The sequence below is a fragment of the Eublepharis macularius genome, chromosome 4, assembly GCF_028583425.1.
Source record: "Eublepharis macularius isolate TG4126 chromosome 4, MPM_Emac_v1.0, whole genome shotgun sequence".
Classification (NCBI taxonomy): domain Eukaryota; kingdom Metazoa; phylum Chordata; class Lepidosauria; order Squamata; family Eublepharidae; genus Eublepharis; species Eublepharis macularius.
The window spans coordinates 118,351,447-118,368,158 of record NC_072793.1 but is presented as its reverse complement, the minus strand read 5'-3'; the positions used below and the strand labels follow the sequence as shown (position 1 = coordinate 118,368,158).

Below are 16,712 nucleotides of genomic sequence, written 5' to 3'. Positions count from 1 at the left end.
TGGCTCGGGGGCAGCAGAGAGTCCTCCCACTCCCCCCAATTCACCTGTGGGGGCTGTGGAGGAGGCCAAAGAGGTCTTTCCGCTGGGGGGAAGAGGATCTCTCTCAACATTTTGAGGAGGGGGTGGGTGACAGATCCCTGGAGGAATGGTTTGTGTTTTATGAAAGATCCCTCCCGTCTCCATCCCAAACTCTTGATGGTGTTCCCGCCTGCAGTCCACCACTCACTCCATCGTCCGTGGCCATCTCCACAGCGCAGCCTGTAACCGTTCATCCTCCTTCCCCGGGACAGTTAGTGGTCTACGTTTCAATGCCTCTGTTTGGAGGCACTTTTGGGCCCTTCCTAATGACCCCTGTGTGGTCCGGTGCCATGCCTGTGATGTCTTGATGCACAGGGGCAAAAACCTGAAGCACTTTTCGTCGACGGCCCTGACTTGGCACCCGAAGACGCACCACCCAAGCCTGTGGTCTCCATCCTCACCCAGCGAAACATCTGTTAGGGGGAGAAAGGGGGCAACCAAACTTCTGAGTGGGGATCAGTAGGAGAGTCACTGGAATCCACCCCAAGCAAGAATCCTTACCCTGAGGGTGACATGGTGGGACCGGAGCACTCAGGCAGGCCGCACTCGCGGAGGTTGTCCCCTTGGGGTCTGGGACAGCGCCACTTACAACGGTGAGGTTGAGGGCTCAGGAGGCGGGCCGTTGCATCTTGGCAGAGAAGATTGCCCTACATGGCTTGTCCAAATCCATCGTGGAGTGCGTGGGCTTCCGCAGGCTACTAAAGCATCTTGCCCCTTGGTTCTTCATGCTGTCGCCGCACACCCTTGTCCATCGAGTCCTGCGGGTATCTCAAATGAGGGCTGGCACATTTGGGTCAGGTTTAGCCAGGCCCATTCCCAATGCTAACAGGCTTCTGAGGCCTTGATAGGCCTTCCTGGCACAGCCAGATCATCATGACACCTCCTTTCTGCAAAGCCAGGAAAGTGGATGATGCTAGCAGCAGCCTCCTTTGGGCGCTTGTGCAACAGCTCAGGAGCTGTTGTACATGTAGTCAAGCCACATGGTGGCTCTATCCATTGCAAACGCTGTGCTTTCTGAGCAGAGGGGAATGGGTCCCTCGACTCCTTTCGTTTCTGCCAAGGCAGGAAGGTGGACGATGTCAGCTGCTGCTGCCGTCCCGTTTCTTCCTCTCCCTCTCTGGAACCACTCTGACCCGTCCAAGCAACGTCTCCTGTCCCATCCATCCCCTCCTTTCTGTGAAGGCAGGAAGGCGGTTGGTGTCTGGTGGTGCCTCCCAAACTTTTATGAGTAGTGCCCGTACTGCCTGCACAGGTGAGGTGTCTTGGAGCGGTGTGGAACTACTCTGGCCCCCCTCATTTCTCGGGGCTGCTGGTCCCTCTTTCTACCTCTCCCTCTGTGGAACCACTCCAACCCTTATGAACAACCTCTCCTGTTCTGCCCATCCCCTTCTTTCCGCGAAGACAAGATGGCGGGTCATGTCAGCTGCTGCTTCACGACGGACTATCCTGTTACTGCTCCCTCCTTGTTCACGAGGGACAGCTCAGTTGCGATCGCACAGCCGATTGTACCGTATAGGGATACAGGCGGTTGCACTGCATGGTGGGCTCCCTGTCAACGGGACTGACTGGACCCCTTTGAACCGGGTAGGAATGTGTCCCGCGACTCCCGTCCTTTCTGCAAAGGCAGGAAGGTGGGCAATGGCAGCTGCTGCCGCTGCCCTATTTCTTCCTCTCCCTCTCTGGGACCACTCTGACTCCTCCCAACCACTTCTTGCTTGGGAGCTTTCCAGTTACCGGTCCATACCTCTCCCTCTCAGGTACTGCCACGAGTCTCTTCTCCACCACTTGCACCGCCCCATCCCCTCCTTTCTGTGACGGCAGGAAGGTGGTTGATGCCAGCAGCTGCTGATTCGGGGTCTTCCAGGCCCCCTCGCAGGATCTTCCAGGTGCGGCTCGTTGCTGCGCCCAGAACCCCTTGGTCTCCCTCAACCTTATCACCCAGTGGCCACAGTCATCAACCACCTTGCTGCATAAGCGGATAACCGGTCCACCTCCAACCTGGAGGCCTGGCAGGTGGGCACATGGGGGGTGCCTCTGGTGAGCGGCCAGACCCCCCACCCCCTGAGGGGAGGCAGCACTTCACTGCCTTCCCGAGCCCGCCAGGCCTGGCGGCAACAGTCATCAACCACCTTGCTACATAAGCGGATAATTTTCCTCCCACCCGCAGGCCTGGCGGGCGGGCACATGGGGGGTGCAGACCCCCTGTCCTCAAGAGGGGAGGTGACCTGCCTTCAGAACCACCACACAGGGCCAAAGTCAACTGGGGAGGGTGGCTCCATTTGTGTTGATTGGGAGTTTCCTGGGGGCCTCGAATTTGGGAATGTATAACTTGAAGATCCATACTGCAGTCTTGATCAAACTTGCGTGATGGCTGGAGAAGAGCCTGCTGCACATTCTCTGTGAATATGGGCTTTCTAAGTGCTAAGGGGGCTGCTCTGGTACCACCGAACATGTTCATTAACTGGACATGTTCGGTTCCGGTTGGCTGTTCGTGTTCGTTGTTGGGAATGAACACTGAACAGCCTGTTCGGGTTTTTTCCCCATTTGTGCCCATGTCTACTCACAAGTCATGAATGAAAATAAAGCAGAATGAATTGAAGAAGCTTACCCTCCTTTGGAGGGGAGGCAGAGGGGAGGAAAAGGAATCACGTGGGCGGGGCCAAAACCCACGTGACCTCTTTTCAGCTCTACAGGAACGCTGTTCCAGCGCGTTCCCCCTCCAAATGAGCCCTGGCTGTACAGAACCTTGCTATGAAAGCCTTTTTGCTTGAAGCTCCCAGTACACTACAATCAGAGAGAGGTTCAATTAATTTCATCATAACAACAATAGATATTACTTCTTTTTTCTTCTTTTTTTCCCCCTTAGAGGTCTTTTCTGGCGATTCTGTGAGCTTCATGATTATTCAAAGAAAAGAGACTGAAATGTGTGTTAAGAAATGTATAATCATCGGCCCAGTAAAATCTCAAAGTTAGACTGGATATTGTAATAGTTTGAGAATGGAGTTCTTGCCCCATTTGTGATTGACAAAACAGGTGCTACTGGCAGGAGGAAGGTTTGACCCATGAATTGCGATATTTTATTCTGGATAGGGTTTCTCTCCCACTAAAGGAACAGTTTGAGCTTGTACTGCTCAACCTGGCCCACTGAATAAACAGCCACCAGCTGTGGCTGGTGAACCAGCTGTGGCCCTTCCTGAGAAAAAAAGTTCTTTCCACTGTGGTGTACACTTTGGTAACATCTAGATTAGATTGCTGCTACACGCTCTATATGGAGCTGCCCTTGAATACGTCAGGAAGCTACAGTTAACACAGAATACTACAGAAAAGAGGAGGCCCACTTCAAACAGTTGTTCAGACTGGCATAGTGCTGCAGGTTTAAGGCAGTGACATTGAATTAGTTTTGTGGTGTCGCTTGATTTCTGCACCAGAAGGGTTCTAGGTTGTGGTTCTAATAGCCTCTCTGGAAATATCTACAGCCCCCTCTTCTGGCAAGGAGCTTTATTGGTACCGGGAAAAGACAGCACTTGCTAGGAGTCTAGTAGTGCCTGATGTCTTTGAGATCTTGAGGCTTCTTTCAGACTTTTCAGTGGACAAAGTTAATAGACAATTTACATAACAACTGTTAAGTTCTTTCTATCAGCTATAGAACTTAATTGTTACAGACATCTTCAGGGGAAGTAAATTTTTCTGTATCTTTTTCGAAACTTGAGCATTTTATGTTGTAAAGATTTTTAGGTGACATATTTTAAGTAATTTGTTCAGAGTAAGAATTATTTCCCCACTAGTTTGTAAGCTGAAAGAAATGTTTCTAATCTAATCATTCTTAGATTTTGAGAAAACTGTCATTTTTTAGCATTAAACATTTAACATGGATCTGAAATGCAAGGCTAGCTAATAATTGGATCCAGATGTTGTAAGAAGCTGTTGCTCCAAACTTTCCATTAAAAGGCAGATTTCTGTTTTTCTAAAAGGAATCTCTTACTGTTATTCATTTGACTTTTCACAGCAACATTTCAGAATCTTCTGTAACAAGCCAGGATCTGGCCATTGGATTATGACAAGTAGCATGTTTCTAGGACACCTGTCATTTTAATTGAATCCTTCACATTATTTGTCTTCTGGCCTTATAAAATAAGAATATGTACTAAGACTGCTGCTTCCTGAAACAAGTTGTATAGCAGCTTTAACTGGCTTGAGTTGTCATTGAGTAAGCGGAGTTGTTTTATAAGGACTGAAAACTTGACTGGCTAATAGTAACTTCTGTGACTGGACATTTTCTTTATATTGGCTATTTATAACCTGCTATAATGGTGTGATCTGTCTTTGACTAAGGCCCAAATTTAGATAATATTTTTCTTTTTCAGACTGCACGCCTTATTTGAATTCAGTAGGGAAATATGTGATTGGTGATGTACAGAACATCACCATTAGCCAATATGCATGCTCTGATCAAGTTGCAGTGATGATAATATGGACAGCAAATCCCATTGGTAAGTAGCAGAAAATGAATTTGGATGATGTACCTATTTGGTACCTATCTATAAATGTATAACGCAATAATAGAAATTTCACTGAAGCTGTTTTGGCTAGCTAAAGATCCTACCAACATAATATATAGCATCCAGAATTTTTCAACTCACTTATAATTAAATATTCCAAAAAGGTGTTTCTGCATCTTCTGATCAATAATGTTTAATTTTTTTCTGGGCTATATTCACTATAAAGTATGCCTGAAGTGTCTTTCAACAAAATACATTATGAACAAGAAAAAACAATAACAATGAATAGATTCAGTAAAACCTTTAAAACAAAAGAGTAAAAAATAGCAGCCCACCTGCAGGTATATAAAACCACATGGTCAACCCAAAAATTAAAATTGCATCAGTTCAGCACAAATTGTACTAACCAGTCAATTGAATGGCAGGGCAAATAGCCATGTTGTCATCTGGTACCTAAAACTTTAAATGCTAGGTGCCAAATAAATTATGTGGGAAGGGCATTCACAGCCAAGGTGCTACCATAGAAAAGGTGTTGTCTCTGGTCACCACTAACTTTTATTACAGAAAATGGCGGTCCGTAGAGTAGAGCATCATATGGCAATCTTTACTAGCAGGCAGGTTGGTATGAGAGAGGAAAGACTTTCATCTACGCTGGTGTCAAGCTGTTGAGAGTTTTGCAGGTTGCCAGCATTTTAAGTTGTGCTTGAAACAGATTGGCAGTCTTGGAAGTTGTTTTAAGGTGGACAGAATATGTTGTCTATAATTCACATAAGTTTATAACTCACATTCCTTACCATTTGAAATTTCCAAACTGCTTTAAACACATAAGAGTGAATTACAACATGCATGCAATTAACTTTAGAAGTGGACTGACAGAAGGAGCATACTTTAACCAAGCAACTAATCAATATACTTTCGGGAAAAAGAGAAATATCTGAAGGCTGATAAATAATTGCAGCATATTTAATTATATTTGATAGCTGGTGAATCTAAATAAGAAACAATGAGGAGTTACTGAGAAGGAATGTGGAAGAGAGATGTAGTGCTTTCAAGAGAACAGAGTTACTGAACAGCTAATCTGCAGCTGAAGGTCTGGCTGCATCCAATCTCCGTAGGATACAAAGCTTGGTGTTTTCTCTTGTAACAATCAGAGGTTAATCCTTTTGAAAGCATCAAGAAGGAACTGTAGTTGATGGGTCTCCGGTAACAGGGAGTCGGTTAACTCTTTTTTTTTTTTCATGGTCTTTATGCTAACAGAAACACTGCTTTTATTCCTCTAAATATTAAGAACACAGTGGGTGGCTTAGCCGGCTTTCCCATTGCAAGTGTGTTCAGACCCAAGAAATAAGATACTCAGGCAGGTATCCACACTTGGAATACCAAATTTAAGCACAACAAATATACAGAGTTAAGCGATGGCAATCAATTTCGATTTAAGTACTCGTAGAATATGGAAGGTTCTTTCACTCTTTGTAGTTGCACACAGCTGTGTTAGACTCTTTCATGCCAGCCTTTCCTTCAGAATTTGTTTTCTTAACAAATGGTATTCTTACTATAAACTGTATAGACTGCCAAATTTAGCGCTACGTCTCTGCTTGCCTCTGAAGCTTCTACAATTAACAAGGAAAAGATTCTGCACTGGTCTCACTTGGTTATGCAGATTGTCTTCTCTTCAGATCCTTTTTTCAGATATCTATCCTTATAACAGTCTCATCCCACTAAAATTTAACCTATTTTACTCCATATACCTAGAGCTATTGTTTTTTATTTAGACACCATAAACACAGGTTTCTTTGTGTGGGCTTGTTATTCTCACGTGCTTGGAGTGAGATTGAAGACTTTCTGGTTTCAGAAAGTCTGGTTTCTTTGGTCTTAACTCCAGTTTGTCATGGCATCCAAAGGAAGACACCTTGCAGAACTGAAGTTGGTTTCTTCCCCTCAAGACAACCTTGGATAACTGCACATTTTTATTTAACTGTGGTTATATTGCATGTCTGAATGCAACTGCAGTCTACAGAGCAAAAGTTATCTACAGATCTAACACTGTGTATAGTGAATACAAAGTAAAGTACAAAATAAACTTTGTGCTATTTTTTTAACGCATAAGGCAATTTTAACAGCACAGAGGGCCCTTCTGACATTATTCAGCCATGTGGGAGCTGTTGTGCTGTGTCTTCTTCCTACACTACTTCAAGAATGATTGGAAGTGTGAAGTCACATGGGAGGAGCCAGCTTATGAATAGAAGTCTTTAATTATATGCAGTCTTCACTTGTGTTTTGTTTAAATACCTGCAGGAATTGAATTTCTGAAGGGATTTCGAGTAGTACTTGAAGAGTTAAAATCAGAGGGAAGACAGTGCCAGCAGTTGGTTTTAAAAGACCCAAAGCAGCTCAACTCAAGTTATAAATGGACAGTAAGTGATGTGCTTTAGAGCAATATTTTAATAATTTTGTGTACAGTGCTGAAGACAGAATGTTGACATTTTCAGATGTTGAATCTTATGACTTGTCATCTCTGATCCTTTAATTTAGAAGATGTCTCAATGAAATTGGTGGTACTTTTCATAACATACACTTTTTAGAGGTGTGGTCTTGATTACTAGTGCACAGAGGAGTACTTGCTATATGTTACTACTTGTAGTTACAGTCCAGGATTTATGGATTTACATTCCAGCATGTAAGCAGCTACTCTTTTGATAGGTGTAGAACTAGGGTTGCTAGGTCCCCTTACCCTCCCAGTGGAGGGTGGGGGAATCTGGTACTTACCTTTTCTTCCCTTTCTTTGTGCTCCTCGTGCGTGTGCCCCCGCACCTGTGTGATGATGTCACTTCCCGGAAGTGACATCATTGTATAGGTGTGAGGATCTGCTGCAAAGTGCAGCAGTGCTCTTGGAGCAGCACGATGAAATCACTCATAGGAAGTGATGTGGTGCCACCTTGAGAGCATGCCCAGTAGGCCTGTTCCTGCATCTCCAGCCCCCCTCCCCTGGCTGGCCAGGTAAGTGGTGGCTGGGGATGGAGGATGGAAGCGGGGAGTCCCCTGCCCCCACTGGGGGAATGGGATCCCTTTGTAGAACAGGAGTTCCCAAATGCTTGTTGTTTTCTTCTTTGGTGTTTGGAATAATGTGTACTTCTAATGAATCCTTTTACTCCTGAAAGAAATTGAGAGTTCTATACAGGTTTGGTATTGGTCAGCAGGAGTACTTTTCTGTGTTGAGAGTTGTGAATAATACCTTCTGTGTTTATTTGGTTCCTTGTGCCTTAGGGTCCTAATCCGGTGCATTACTGTCCTTGACCCTCGCTCATTGCCTGTTGTCCTCATCAGTGTTGTACATGTCTATAGTTGGAAGTGTTGAAATAGGGAGTGAGGAGCTCATGTGCAGTGCAAGATGTTGGCAACATAATAATAATAACAACAACATTTAGTTTATATAGCACCCTTCAGGACAACTTAATGCCCACTCAGAGTGGGTTACAAAGTATGTTATTATTATCCCCACAACAAACTCCTGTGGGGTTGAGAGAGCTCTGGTGGGCTGTGACAGACCCAAGGTCACTCAGCTGGCTTCAAGTGGAGGAGTGGGGAATCAAACCCGTTTCTCCAAATTAGAGTCCCGCATTCTTAACCACTACACCAAACTGGCTCTAGATGGTGGGCATTACACTAAGCTTGTTGTGACTGTGAAAGTGATTGCAAATCCTCAAATATGTTTACTAGGCTGGTGACCCAATTGAGTGGCTCTGTACAGCTTCACTTTCCCCACAAAGAAGTATGTATAACCCTTTTGCCCTGCTCTATAGTTACCTGAGCATGGGCTGCTGCTATTTATGACTTCTGCTGAGATCTCATTGTTGCAAGGGGGTCAATTTGTGAAGTACAATGAGGAAGACTGCTTCTGGGAGGCTCCTGTTTGGAAAATTATGGGACAAGACATCGAACTTTTCATTTCTCACTTTATAGAAAAAGCAGCTGTGGACTTGTGTTGGGAAAACATGCACACATACATACATGCAAATGGGCTTGCTCATTCCAGAAACCTTAGGTGAACTTTTAAAATATATTACTGACTGGCTTTATTTTCTTCCCCCCAAGGGAGTAGAATCTCAGCCGTTTCTAAATCTGAAATTTGAAACAGATTATTTTGTAAAGATTGTTCCTTTTCCATCCATTAAGAATGAAAGTAACTACCACCCATTTTTCTTCAGAACTCGGCGTAAGTACAAAAATTACAACTTTTAAAAAATAGCTGTCTGTGTGTTACTGTAAATAGTAGCAATTGGAACTGTATGCATCTACTTTCCCCTAAAATCACTATCAAAGTAATAATTGAAATCTGTCTGGAGACATTGGGAAGACTGGGAATAGCCCTTGCATCTAAAGGAATTGGCAGGAATGTTTTGTTAGATTCAGCTAAGCACTAGTTAATCCATTCAAATGACGATGTGTATGGGTTGCTGTCCCAGTGAAGGCTATTGCTTTTAAGCCATTAGAATCTCAGTGCAATGTGCCTCATACATTCAATCAGCATGCACATGTGTTTAGATGGGGGCTCATGTTCACCTTCAGTTATGGGTACAGCACTTAGTGTGAATTAGAACTGACACCTCTGTGATGAGGGCCCTGCTGTTATGCATACCTCTTCACCCCTCCCTCTTTTTTTGGTAGGATGCAGGGCATGAACAGGGCAATACTTGGGCAGAAATTTACCCTTACATACTTGAGTTCACGTAACAGATCTGTATACAGTAGGGAAGGTTGAACACTTTGCTCAGACATCCTGCACACAGTGTGTGGACTGGCTACCAAGGTTAAAATGTGAAAATGGTCATGTGACAATTGCAATTACCATATGAATACTCAGATAATGAATTCTGTATTTCATTATACAAGCCTTTTGATGTATCCATCATGGCTCTGAACAGGTGCTTTCAGGTTGTAGTGAGATAGCTGGGGCATAACAAGCAGAAGCTGAATCCAGACAGGACGTAGGTGATGCTGGTTGGGAAGGCTGATGTTGGATGGAGTGAAGTTGGTATTTGAGAGCTGGTTAAAAGTTTGGGGGTGCTCCTGGACACCTTTCAGCAGTATCTGGTTCTCCAACAGTCCTCCCTTCTTAGACTCAGCTGATCTGGCCATGCTGATTTATGCTTTTGTAACCCCATGGATAGATTACTGTCATGGGCTCTACATTGAACTGCCCTTGGGCACAACCCAGAAACTGCAGCTGATTCAAAACATGGCAGCCATATTATTGTTAGGGGCTAGGCAATGGGAACATCTCTCTTAAAACAGCTACCTACCTTAATACAGCTACATAGGCTGCCAGCTTGTGGTGTTATGACACATCCTTTACATCCTAGGACATATCTAAAGGATTGTCTCTTTCCATTTCCCCCATGTACCAAATAGAGTCCTCAAACTGCCACCTGCTGGCTTTCCCCCTAAACAGGCTACCTCTGTTTAGGGCAGCCTTTTTCACACACGAGCCTTTAACGCCCCTTGCCACCCAGGCAAGTAAAGGCCAGGAGTCCACTGCAACATGCCACCTGTCTAGCCCCCGCTACATCAGGCAGAGAGCCCTGACCCAAATCCTCACAGGGTCCCCTCTCTCCTCTTCCAGAGGCTTCACCAGACAGGTGGCCATTTCCCTGTATTTGCCTCCCCCTCACCCAACTATAGCCCAGGGCTATTGGGGAAAAGGGAACTCGGAAATTATTTCCCCTCAATATTCGCTGACACCATTTAATTCACTAGGTCCTTTCGATGTGACAAGAGCATTTGTGTGTGTCTTATTCCCCCTTAGCTAAACAACTTCAGGCCAGCCAGGGTTAAACCAAACAAAAATAAACTTTATTAAAAATAAACTTTAAGAAGGAACATAGGAGTGAACAGATTTGAAACTAATAACTTGCTGGGGTTTAACAGGCAAGGTTTCAAAATAAAAGAACAGATTACAGCCTGCTAACTTTCTGCTACTTCTCTGAGCAGCGTCTCAAACCCTCCTCCTCCCAGTCTCTCCAAAGCCCTCTTTCCCCACCTCCAATGGACTCTTAACTCTGATTGGCACAGCATTCCACCTGCTCCCATTGGCGAGCCACAGCTGGAGCCAGTCATGTCTGCCCCACTCACCTTGCATCAACCAGAACCTATGCCTTTTCCATTGCAGCTCCCATTTCGTGTAACTATTTCCCTGAGGAGTTGGGGGGCAGGGGAGTTGCTGACTTTTGAAACATTCAGGAAGTGCTTCAAGACCATTTTATGTGTCAGGGCTTCCAATGGGGTATTAGCTGCAAGGGTGGGTATCTGGAGTTTTATTTTATTGGTTTTAAATTGTAACATTTTAAGCATGACTCAGACTGCCTTGAGACACAAGAAAATAAGGAATATAAATATTTTAAATAATAAATTAATACAATATTGTTTGACTGCACCCTCTGTGGCTTCTCTTAGGGTACTGAAGCTATATTCAGAGCTATTGCTAAGTAAACTGAAATAGTATTTTCTATCTCTTCCTCACTTGGTGAGGTCACCTACTTTATCTGTATAAGGAAATTCCTGCCTCTGCAGTTACAGTCTGTTTCCTTTTGCCTTCCATTTCTGTCACTACCTGTATCAAGAGGGTCCAACAGCCACTGCTAGTTGTGATCCTGATGTGAGAAAGAAATTAAGTTGTTCCCTCTCTGGGAAAGAGACCATTTTCTATTCTTATGTTTGAGTTAATGGGTTTTGTATTTGTAGGCAGTTAATTGCACATTGACTGTCATTGAGATTAAGCTTTTAAAATGTAGCTTTTACATAGCAGTGTTCAAAGCATTTCATGTGTATTATCAAAGTAAGGTAGGCCACTGTAATTATCTCTGTGTTGCAGATGGAGATTTGCTTACTTATTATTACTTATTATGGCTACCTATTGAGTTTAGGGTAGAGACATAAGCTCATGGCTGAGGTAAGAGGCCTCAGTAGATCATCAGAAAAATCTAACTATCTTTTTGTGTGTGTGTGTGTGTGTGTGTTTTATTAGCTTGTGAATTGCTTCTGCAGCCTGAAAACCTTGCCTGCAAACCTTGTAAGTAGAAGAGTTATCTTATTCACATTTAATGAAAAGAAACAGCTTTGTTCTTGAATCAGTAATGCCTCAGTATCTAAATCTCTCTTCTTTCATAGTTTGGAAGCCAAGGAATCTGAATGTTACCCAGCGAGGTTTTAATATGCATGTGTCTTTTGACCATGCACCACATAATTTTGGATTCAGATATTATTACCTGCACTACAAACTTAAAAATGAAGGACACTTCAAACAGAAGGCTTGCAAGCAGGTATGCTGAATGTATGCAATGCTATATATTATTAGATGTGAACTGCTGTGCATTTGTAACAGGTGCAGTTTAATTTATTATTTAATGGACTGAAAATGAACTTGCTGGAATGGGATTCATTGGTTATTACAGCTGTGCCAAGAATGTGATGTGCTTCTTACAGGCACATTTGGCAGTCCTTTTGTAAGAGAAGCCAATTGTATATGATCTAGCTGCACTTAAACACTTTCAAGTCTGATAGATTTCAGTGGTGAAATTTTAAATACATACTGAAATCTCATCAATATAAATGTGTTATGAACGTCTTCAGTTTGGCTAGGTCATGCCTGTTGTGTCTGAGATCTTTTTTCAATAATCCTGTGCCACAACATTGACACTTTAATCCCTATTTGTAGTCATTTATCATGATGGAATATATCCTTGGATACAGCAATGCCCTGTAATCATGCTTACACATGCATATTACCACATTGATAGAGTCTTGGTTTATACGCATATTCCTTTTGGTAGCTAGAAGTCACAGTTTGCCTTTTGGTCACTGCTATCACTTTTTGTAATCTGGCTTCAATAAGCAAACATACCTTGGGTATACCTTGTTCAAAGCTGTATACTTTTAAATATACAGAATCCAAACGTTAGTTTTTTGTTGAGGTCATGAGGCAACGTGCAATTCTAATTTCCTTGGGTTAGATGCCAATTGCTTTCAATCAGATGCATTCATCTCTGGAATCTACTCCCTTGGGCACTCTGCTAGACACTTGGCTTTGAGCCAGTCTATAAATGTAGTGGGGTTCTCCTGCTGTTAGCTTCTGGAAGGAAAAGAGCCTTGTGCACCTATATTCATGCAGGGCTTTTGATTATGGGCTCAGTGCTTAGCATTTTTTAAAAATGGTCACTCTGTGACATTTAATAGACCACAGACTCAGGGGACTTGGTGTTTCATCATGCTGTTCTGCATTTGCATTTTCTGTACCAGAAGAATTTTATGTACTTGGAAACAATGTAAATCTCCAAACTGGCAACTTCTTAAAATATGAATGTGTTTTCTGCTAGTTTCAAATTACCTCTAAAATAATTTGCCTTCATCTCTCCATAGGAGAAAAATACAGACTTCACAAGCTGTATTCTTCAGAATGTCTCACCAGGAGATTATATAATTGAGGTAATATAATTTATTTGTAGTTTCTGAAGTGGTATCTACAGAAATCGCTACCCTCTTGGAACCAAATCAATACTATTCTGCATCTTATTTGAAGAAAATTTTTAGATGATGTACCCTTGCCATATCATTTCATGGTTGCTGCAGTGACAGTGTACCCTGTACAAGCATTTACTTATAAAAAGTAGGAATTAGGAGTTGGGGAACAAATAAATCTTAGATCCCAACGCTCTCAGCAACTCTCTTGACCCAAAGCAATTCTAAAACTGGAATCTGTCCAATGGTTACTTGCAGTGACGACTGAGTTACTGTAAGGTTAGGACTTCGTAGGTCATAGCAAAGCATGTCTGAATATTTTAAAATAGTTGGAATCTTTCTACTGAGTTTCATGAGCCTAATTTCAGTTTTGCGAAGGCTGAATATTTTTGTCCTTTTGAAAGATATATGTAGAAAATGAGGCTCTAGTTCTATCCAAATTTTTTAACCTCTTCCTCCTTTTGCTGAGTCTGCGTGAGTTCACATACATTTACATGAATTGCTGCTAGATCATTTGCTGTTGAAGCTGTTAATAGACTGTTGAAAAACATTATTTAGGGAGGTGTTGTTACATGGATCATTCACATAGGCAAATGATCACTTGATGGTGCAAATGTTGAGATGCATGTGTGAATAAATGCTGTATTTCTTACTGGTAACTTCACTTTCTTCTTGAAATCTAAGCAGTAATTTGTCTGTAAAATTAAATATTCCAATATCCACTTTAAAATGAGTGCTTTCTTGTTTTTCTTTAAAGCTGGTTGATGATACAAACACAACAAGGAAGACAATGCATTATGCACTAAAACCAGGTATGTTTCTTTCTCCTTAGAACCCTGTGTTAACTTGCCATTTCCTTCTGAAGAATAGTTATCTGTCTATCTAATACATTTTTATCCCACCCTTTTTCCAAGGAGCTCAGAATGGCACATGGTTCTCCTTTGCCAGTTTTAATCTCAACTAGGATTGATTTTAGGGTTTACTACAATTACAAAAAAAAAAACCTTGGAAAGATCACATATAAGCCTCTTATAATACCAGTCATGCCTGGGAGGAGGAGGAAGAGGGGTGGATGTATAAACGTAGTCCAGTTACCTCTTTCCCAAGGCCCAACCTGTCACCACTTACAACAGGCTCGACAGGGTGTCAGACTGACTCCCTGGTATACGGAGGAGATACGTCAGATGAAGCAGGAACGGAATTGGCTTGAGTGAGTGTGGTGGCGGAATCAAGGTGAAGGGACAAGATCATCTTAAAGAGCATTTATGAAAGCCTATGAGGTGGCTGTGAAGGCAGCAAAGAAGGATTTCTATGCTGCCTCCATAGCATCTGCAAGCTCATGCCCAGCAAAATTGTTTCAGGTGGTTCGATCCTTGGTCTCCCTTTCTCAGGGAGACTGCCAAATTAATAATTCAGCTATTCGCTGCTAGGCTTTTGGGAGCTTTTTTGCAGATAAAATTTTGTCTCCTCCGCAACCTGCCAGCCATGGTTGATACAGTAAGGGAACTGGAGGCCCCTTGGCCATCTTCCAGCCCTTATTTAAATCACTTCAGTCTGGTCTCTCAGGAGGAAGTTGACAGGATCCTGTGGTGGGTGAGGCACACTATGTGCTCCCTAGACCCCTGCCCGTCATGGCTGGTGAAGGCCAGCGCGGACGGGTTAGGAGATCAATTGGAGGTTATTATTAATCAATCGTTGAGTTCCGGGGTTTCCCCTGGAGTGCTGAAGGAAGCCGTGGTGAGTCCTCTCCTGAAAAAACCATCTTTGGACTCCACGGATCCATCCAATTACCAACCAGTCTCGAACCTCCCATTTCTGGGGAACGTGTTTGAGCGAGCGGTGGCAGAACAGCTGCAGGTCTTCCTGAAGGATTCTTCCATCCTGGACCCATTGCAGTCCAGCTTCTGTCCAGGACACAGGATGGAGACAGTACTGGTCACCCTCACGGACAAGCTTCACAGACATCTGGACCGAGGTGGCTGATTTTTTTTTTTTTTGGAAAATTTTTTTATTGGGTTAGAATCCATTGTTTTTACATTACATTCAATTTTCCCCAAATTTTTCATTCCTAACCCCCTCCCTTTCCCCCCCTTTTGTTGACTTCCAACAGCTTTCCCACCCTTTGTCCCTTTTCCCTTACTTCTGTTAAATTCCTCTATCTAAAACAGTTATACATTCTCTATTATATTAAGCAGTACATCCTTAACTACCTTTCTCGTTATATACCCAAACTGTAAGTCTTTGTTTCCATCTTAGATGAACAATTTATCCCATTTTCCAGTTTCAAATATTTCTATATATCATGAACCATAAAAATCTTACATTCAGATCAAACAATTTGACTTATTCTCTATATATTCCTCATTCTATCTTTTTATGGTAGTTCTATATAGCACATCACATAGTCAATCAATTTGACTCTTCTGTACATTCAGTTTTGTGCATATAAATCTTATCAAAGAAAGAAAATATTTTTAGTTATTCACTCCTTATATTTAAACCTTATCATTAATTATTTTCTATCAATATTCTATCTATTAACCTATATATATCTATTTATATATCAATCTGTTATCTGCTTATTAATTCACATTTATCTCTTCCTCCCTCGGTAAAGTCACCCCCCTCTATTATACTTTTGTTATACTTCAGTAGTTCTCAAACTGCCACAGTTTTCCTCCCACCTCCCATTTCTTCTCCAGATATTGTTTCAGCTTCTCCCAGTCTGTGTTAAACTGTCCTGAGTCCAGATTTCTCAGTTTTCTTGTCATCTTATCCATTTCTGCCATGTACAGCAATTTGTGGATCCAATCTTCAATAGTTGGCACTTCTTGTACTTTCCATTTTTGCGCATACAAAAGTCTAGCAGCTGCTGTCATATAAAATATCAACGTCCTGTATTGGGCTGGAATTCCCTCCATTCCCAAGTTCAGTAGCAGGAGTTCTGGGTTCTTATTAATTTGAAATTGTAAAATTTCACTCATTTCTCTTATTATTTCCCCCCAGTACTGCCTAGCTACCTCACGCGACCACCACATGTGATAGAGGGAGCCCTCATGCTTCTTACATTTCCAGCATTTATTAGAAGTATTCAAATTCCCTAGCGCAATCTTCTTTGGTGTCATGTACCAACGATAAATCATTTTGTAAATGTTCTCTTTAATATTAGTACATGTCGTTATCTTCATTGTAGTTTTCCACAAGTATTCCCATGCCTCCATTGTTATTTCTTTATTAAAGTTTATAGCCCATTTCACCATTTGTGTTTTAACTATCTCATCCTCGGTATACCATTTCAACAGTACTTGGTATACCTTGGATATTCTTTTCTTGTCCTCTTTAAGAAGGGTCTGCTCTAGTTCCGAATTCTCTATTCGTATACCTCCCTTTACAGAGTCCGAGTTATACAAGTCTCTAATCTGTCTGTACTGGAACCAGTCGTAGTTAGGTGATAGTTCCTCTTGCGTCTTTATTCTAAGTTTAGATGCTTCAGTTTTAGTTATTTCTTTGTATGTTAAACATTGTTGTTCATTATCAACAGCTCTCGGGTCTATCACCTCATACGGAACCACCCACAATGGAGTTCCTTCTTGTAGATAAATTCTGTACTTCTTCCAGATTGTA

General features: G+C 42.5%; 1 protein-coding gene across 1 annotated transcript in view; it reads left to right on the top strand.

Moving 5' to 3' along the window:
- Nucleotides 1-16,712, top strand: part of IL17RD (interleukin 17 receptor D) — an 85,704-nt gene that overhangs the window by 54,847 nt on the left and 14,145 nt on the right. Inside the window, exons 3-9 of the mRNA XM_054977645.1 lie at nucleotides 4,443-4,568; nucleotides 6,873-6,991; nucleotides 8,670-8,790; nucleotides 11,599-11,643; nucleotides 11,742-11,893; nucleotides 12,990-13,055; nucleotides 13,846-13,900. Coding sequence (XP_054833620.1) covers nucleotides 4,443-4,568; nucleotides 6,873-6,991; nucleotides 8,670-8,790; nucleotides 11,599-11,643; nucleotides 11,742-11,893; nucleotides 12,990-13,055; nucleotides 13,846-13,900 — 684 coding nt within the window. The remainder of the gene's footprint in view (nucleotides 1-4,442; nucleotides 4,569-6,872; nucleotides 6,992-8,669; nucleotides 8,791-11,598; nucleotides 11,644-11,741; nucleotides 11,894-12,989; nucleotides 13,056-13,845; nucleotides 13,901-16,712) is intronic.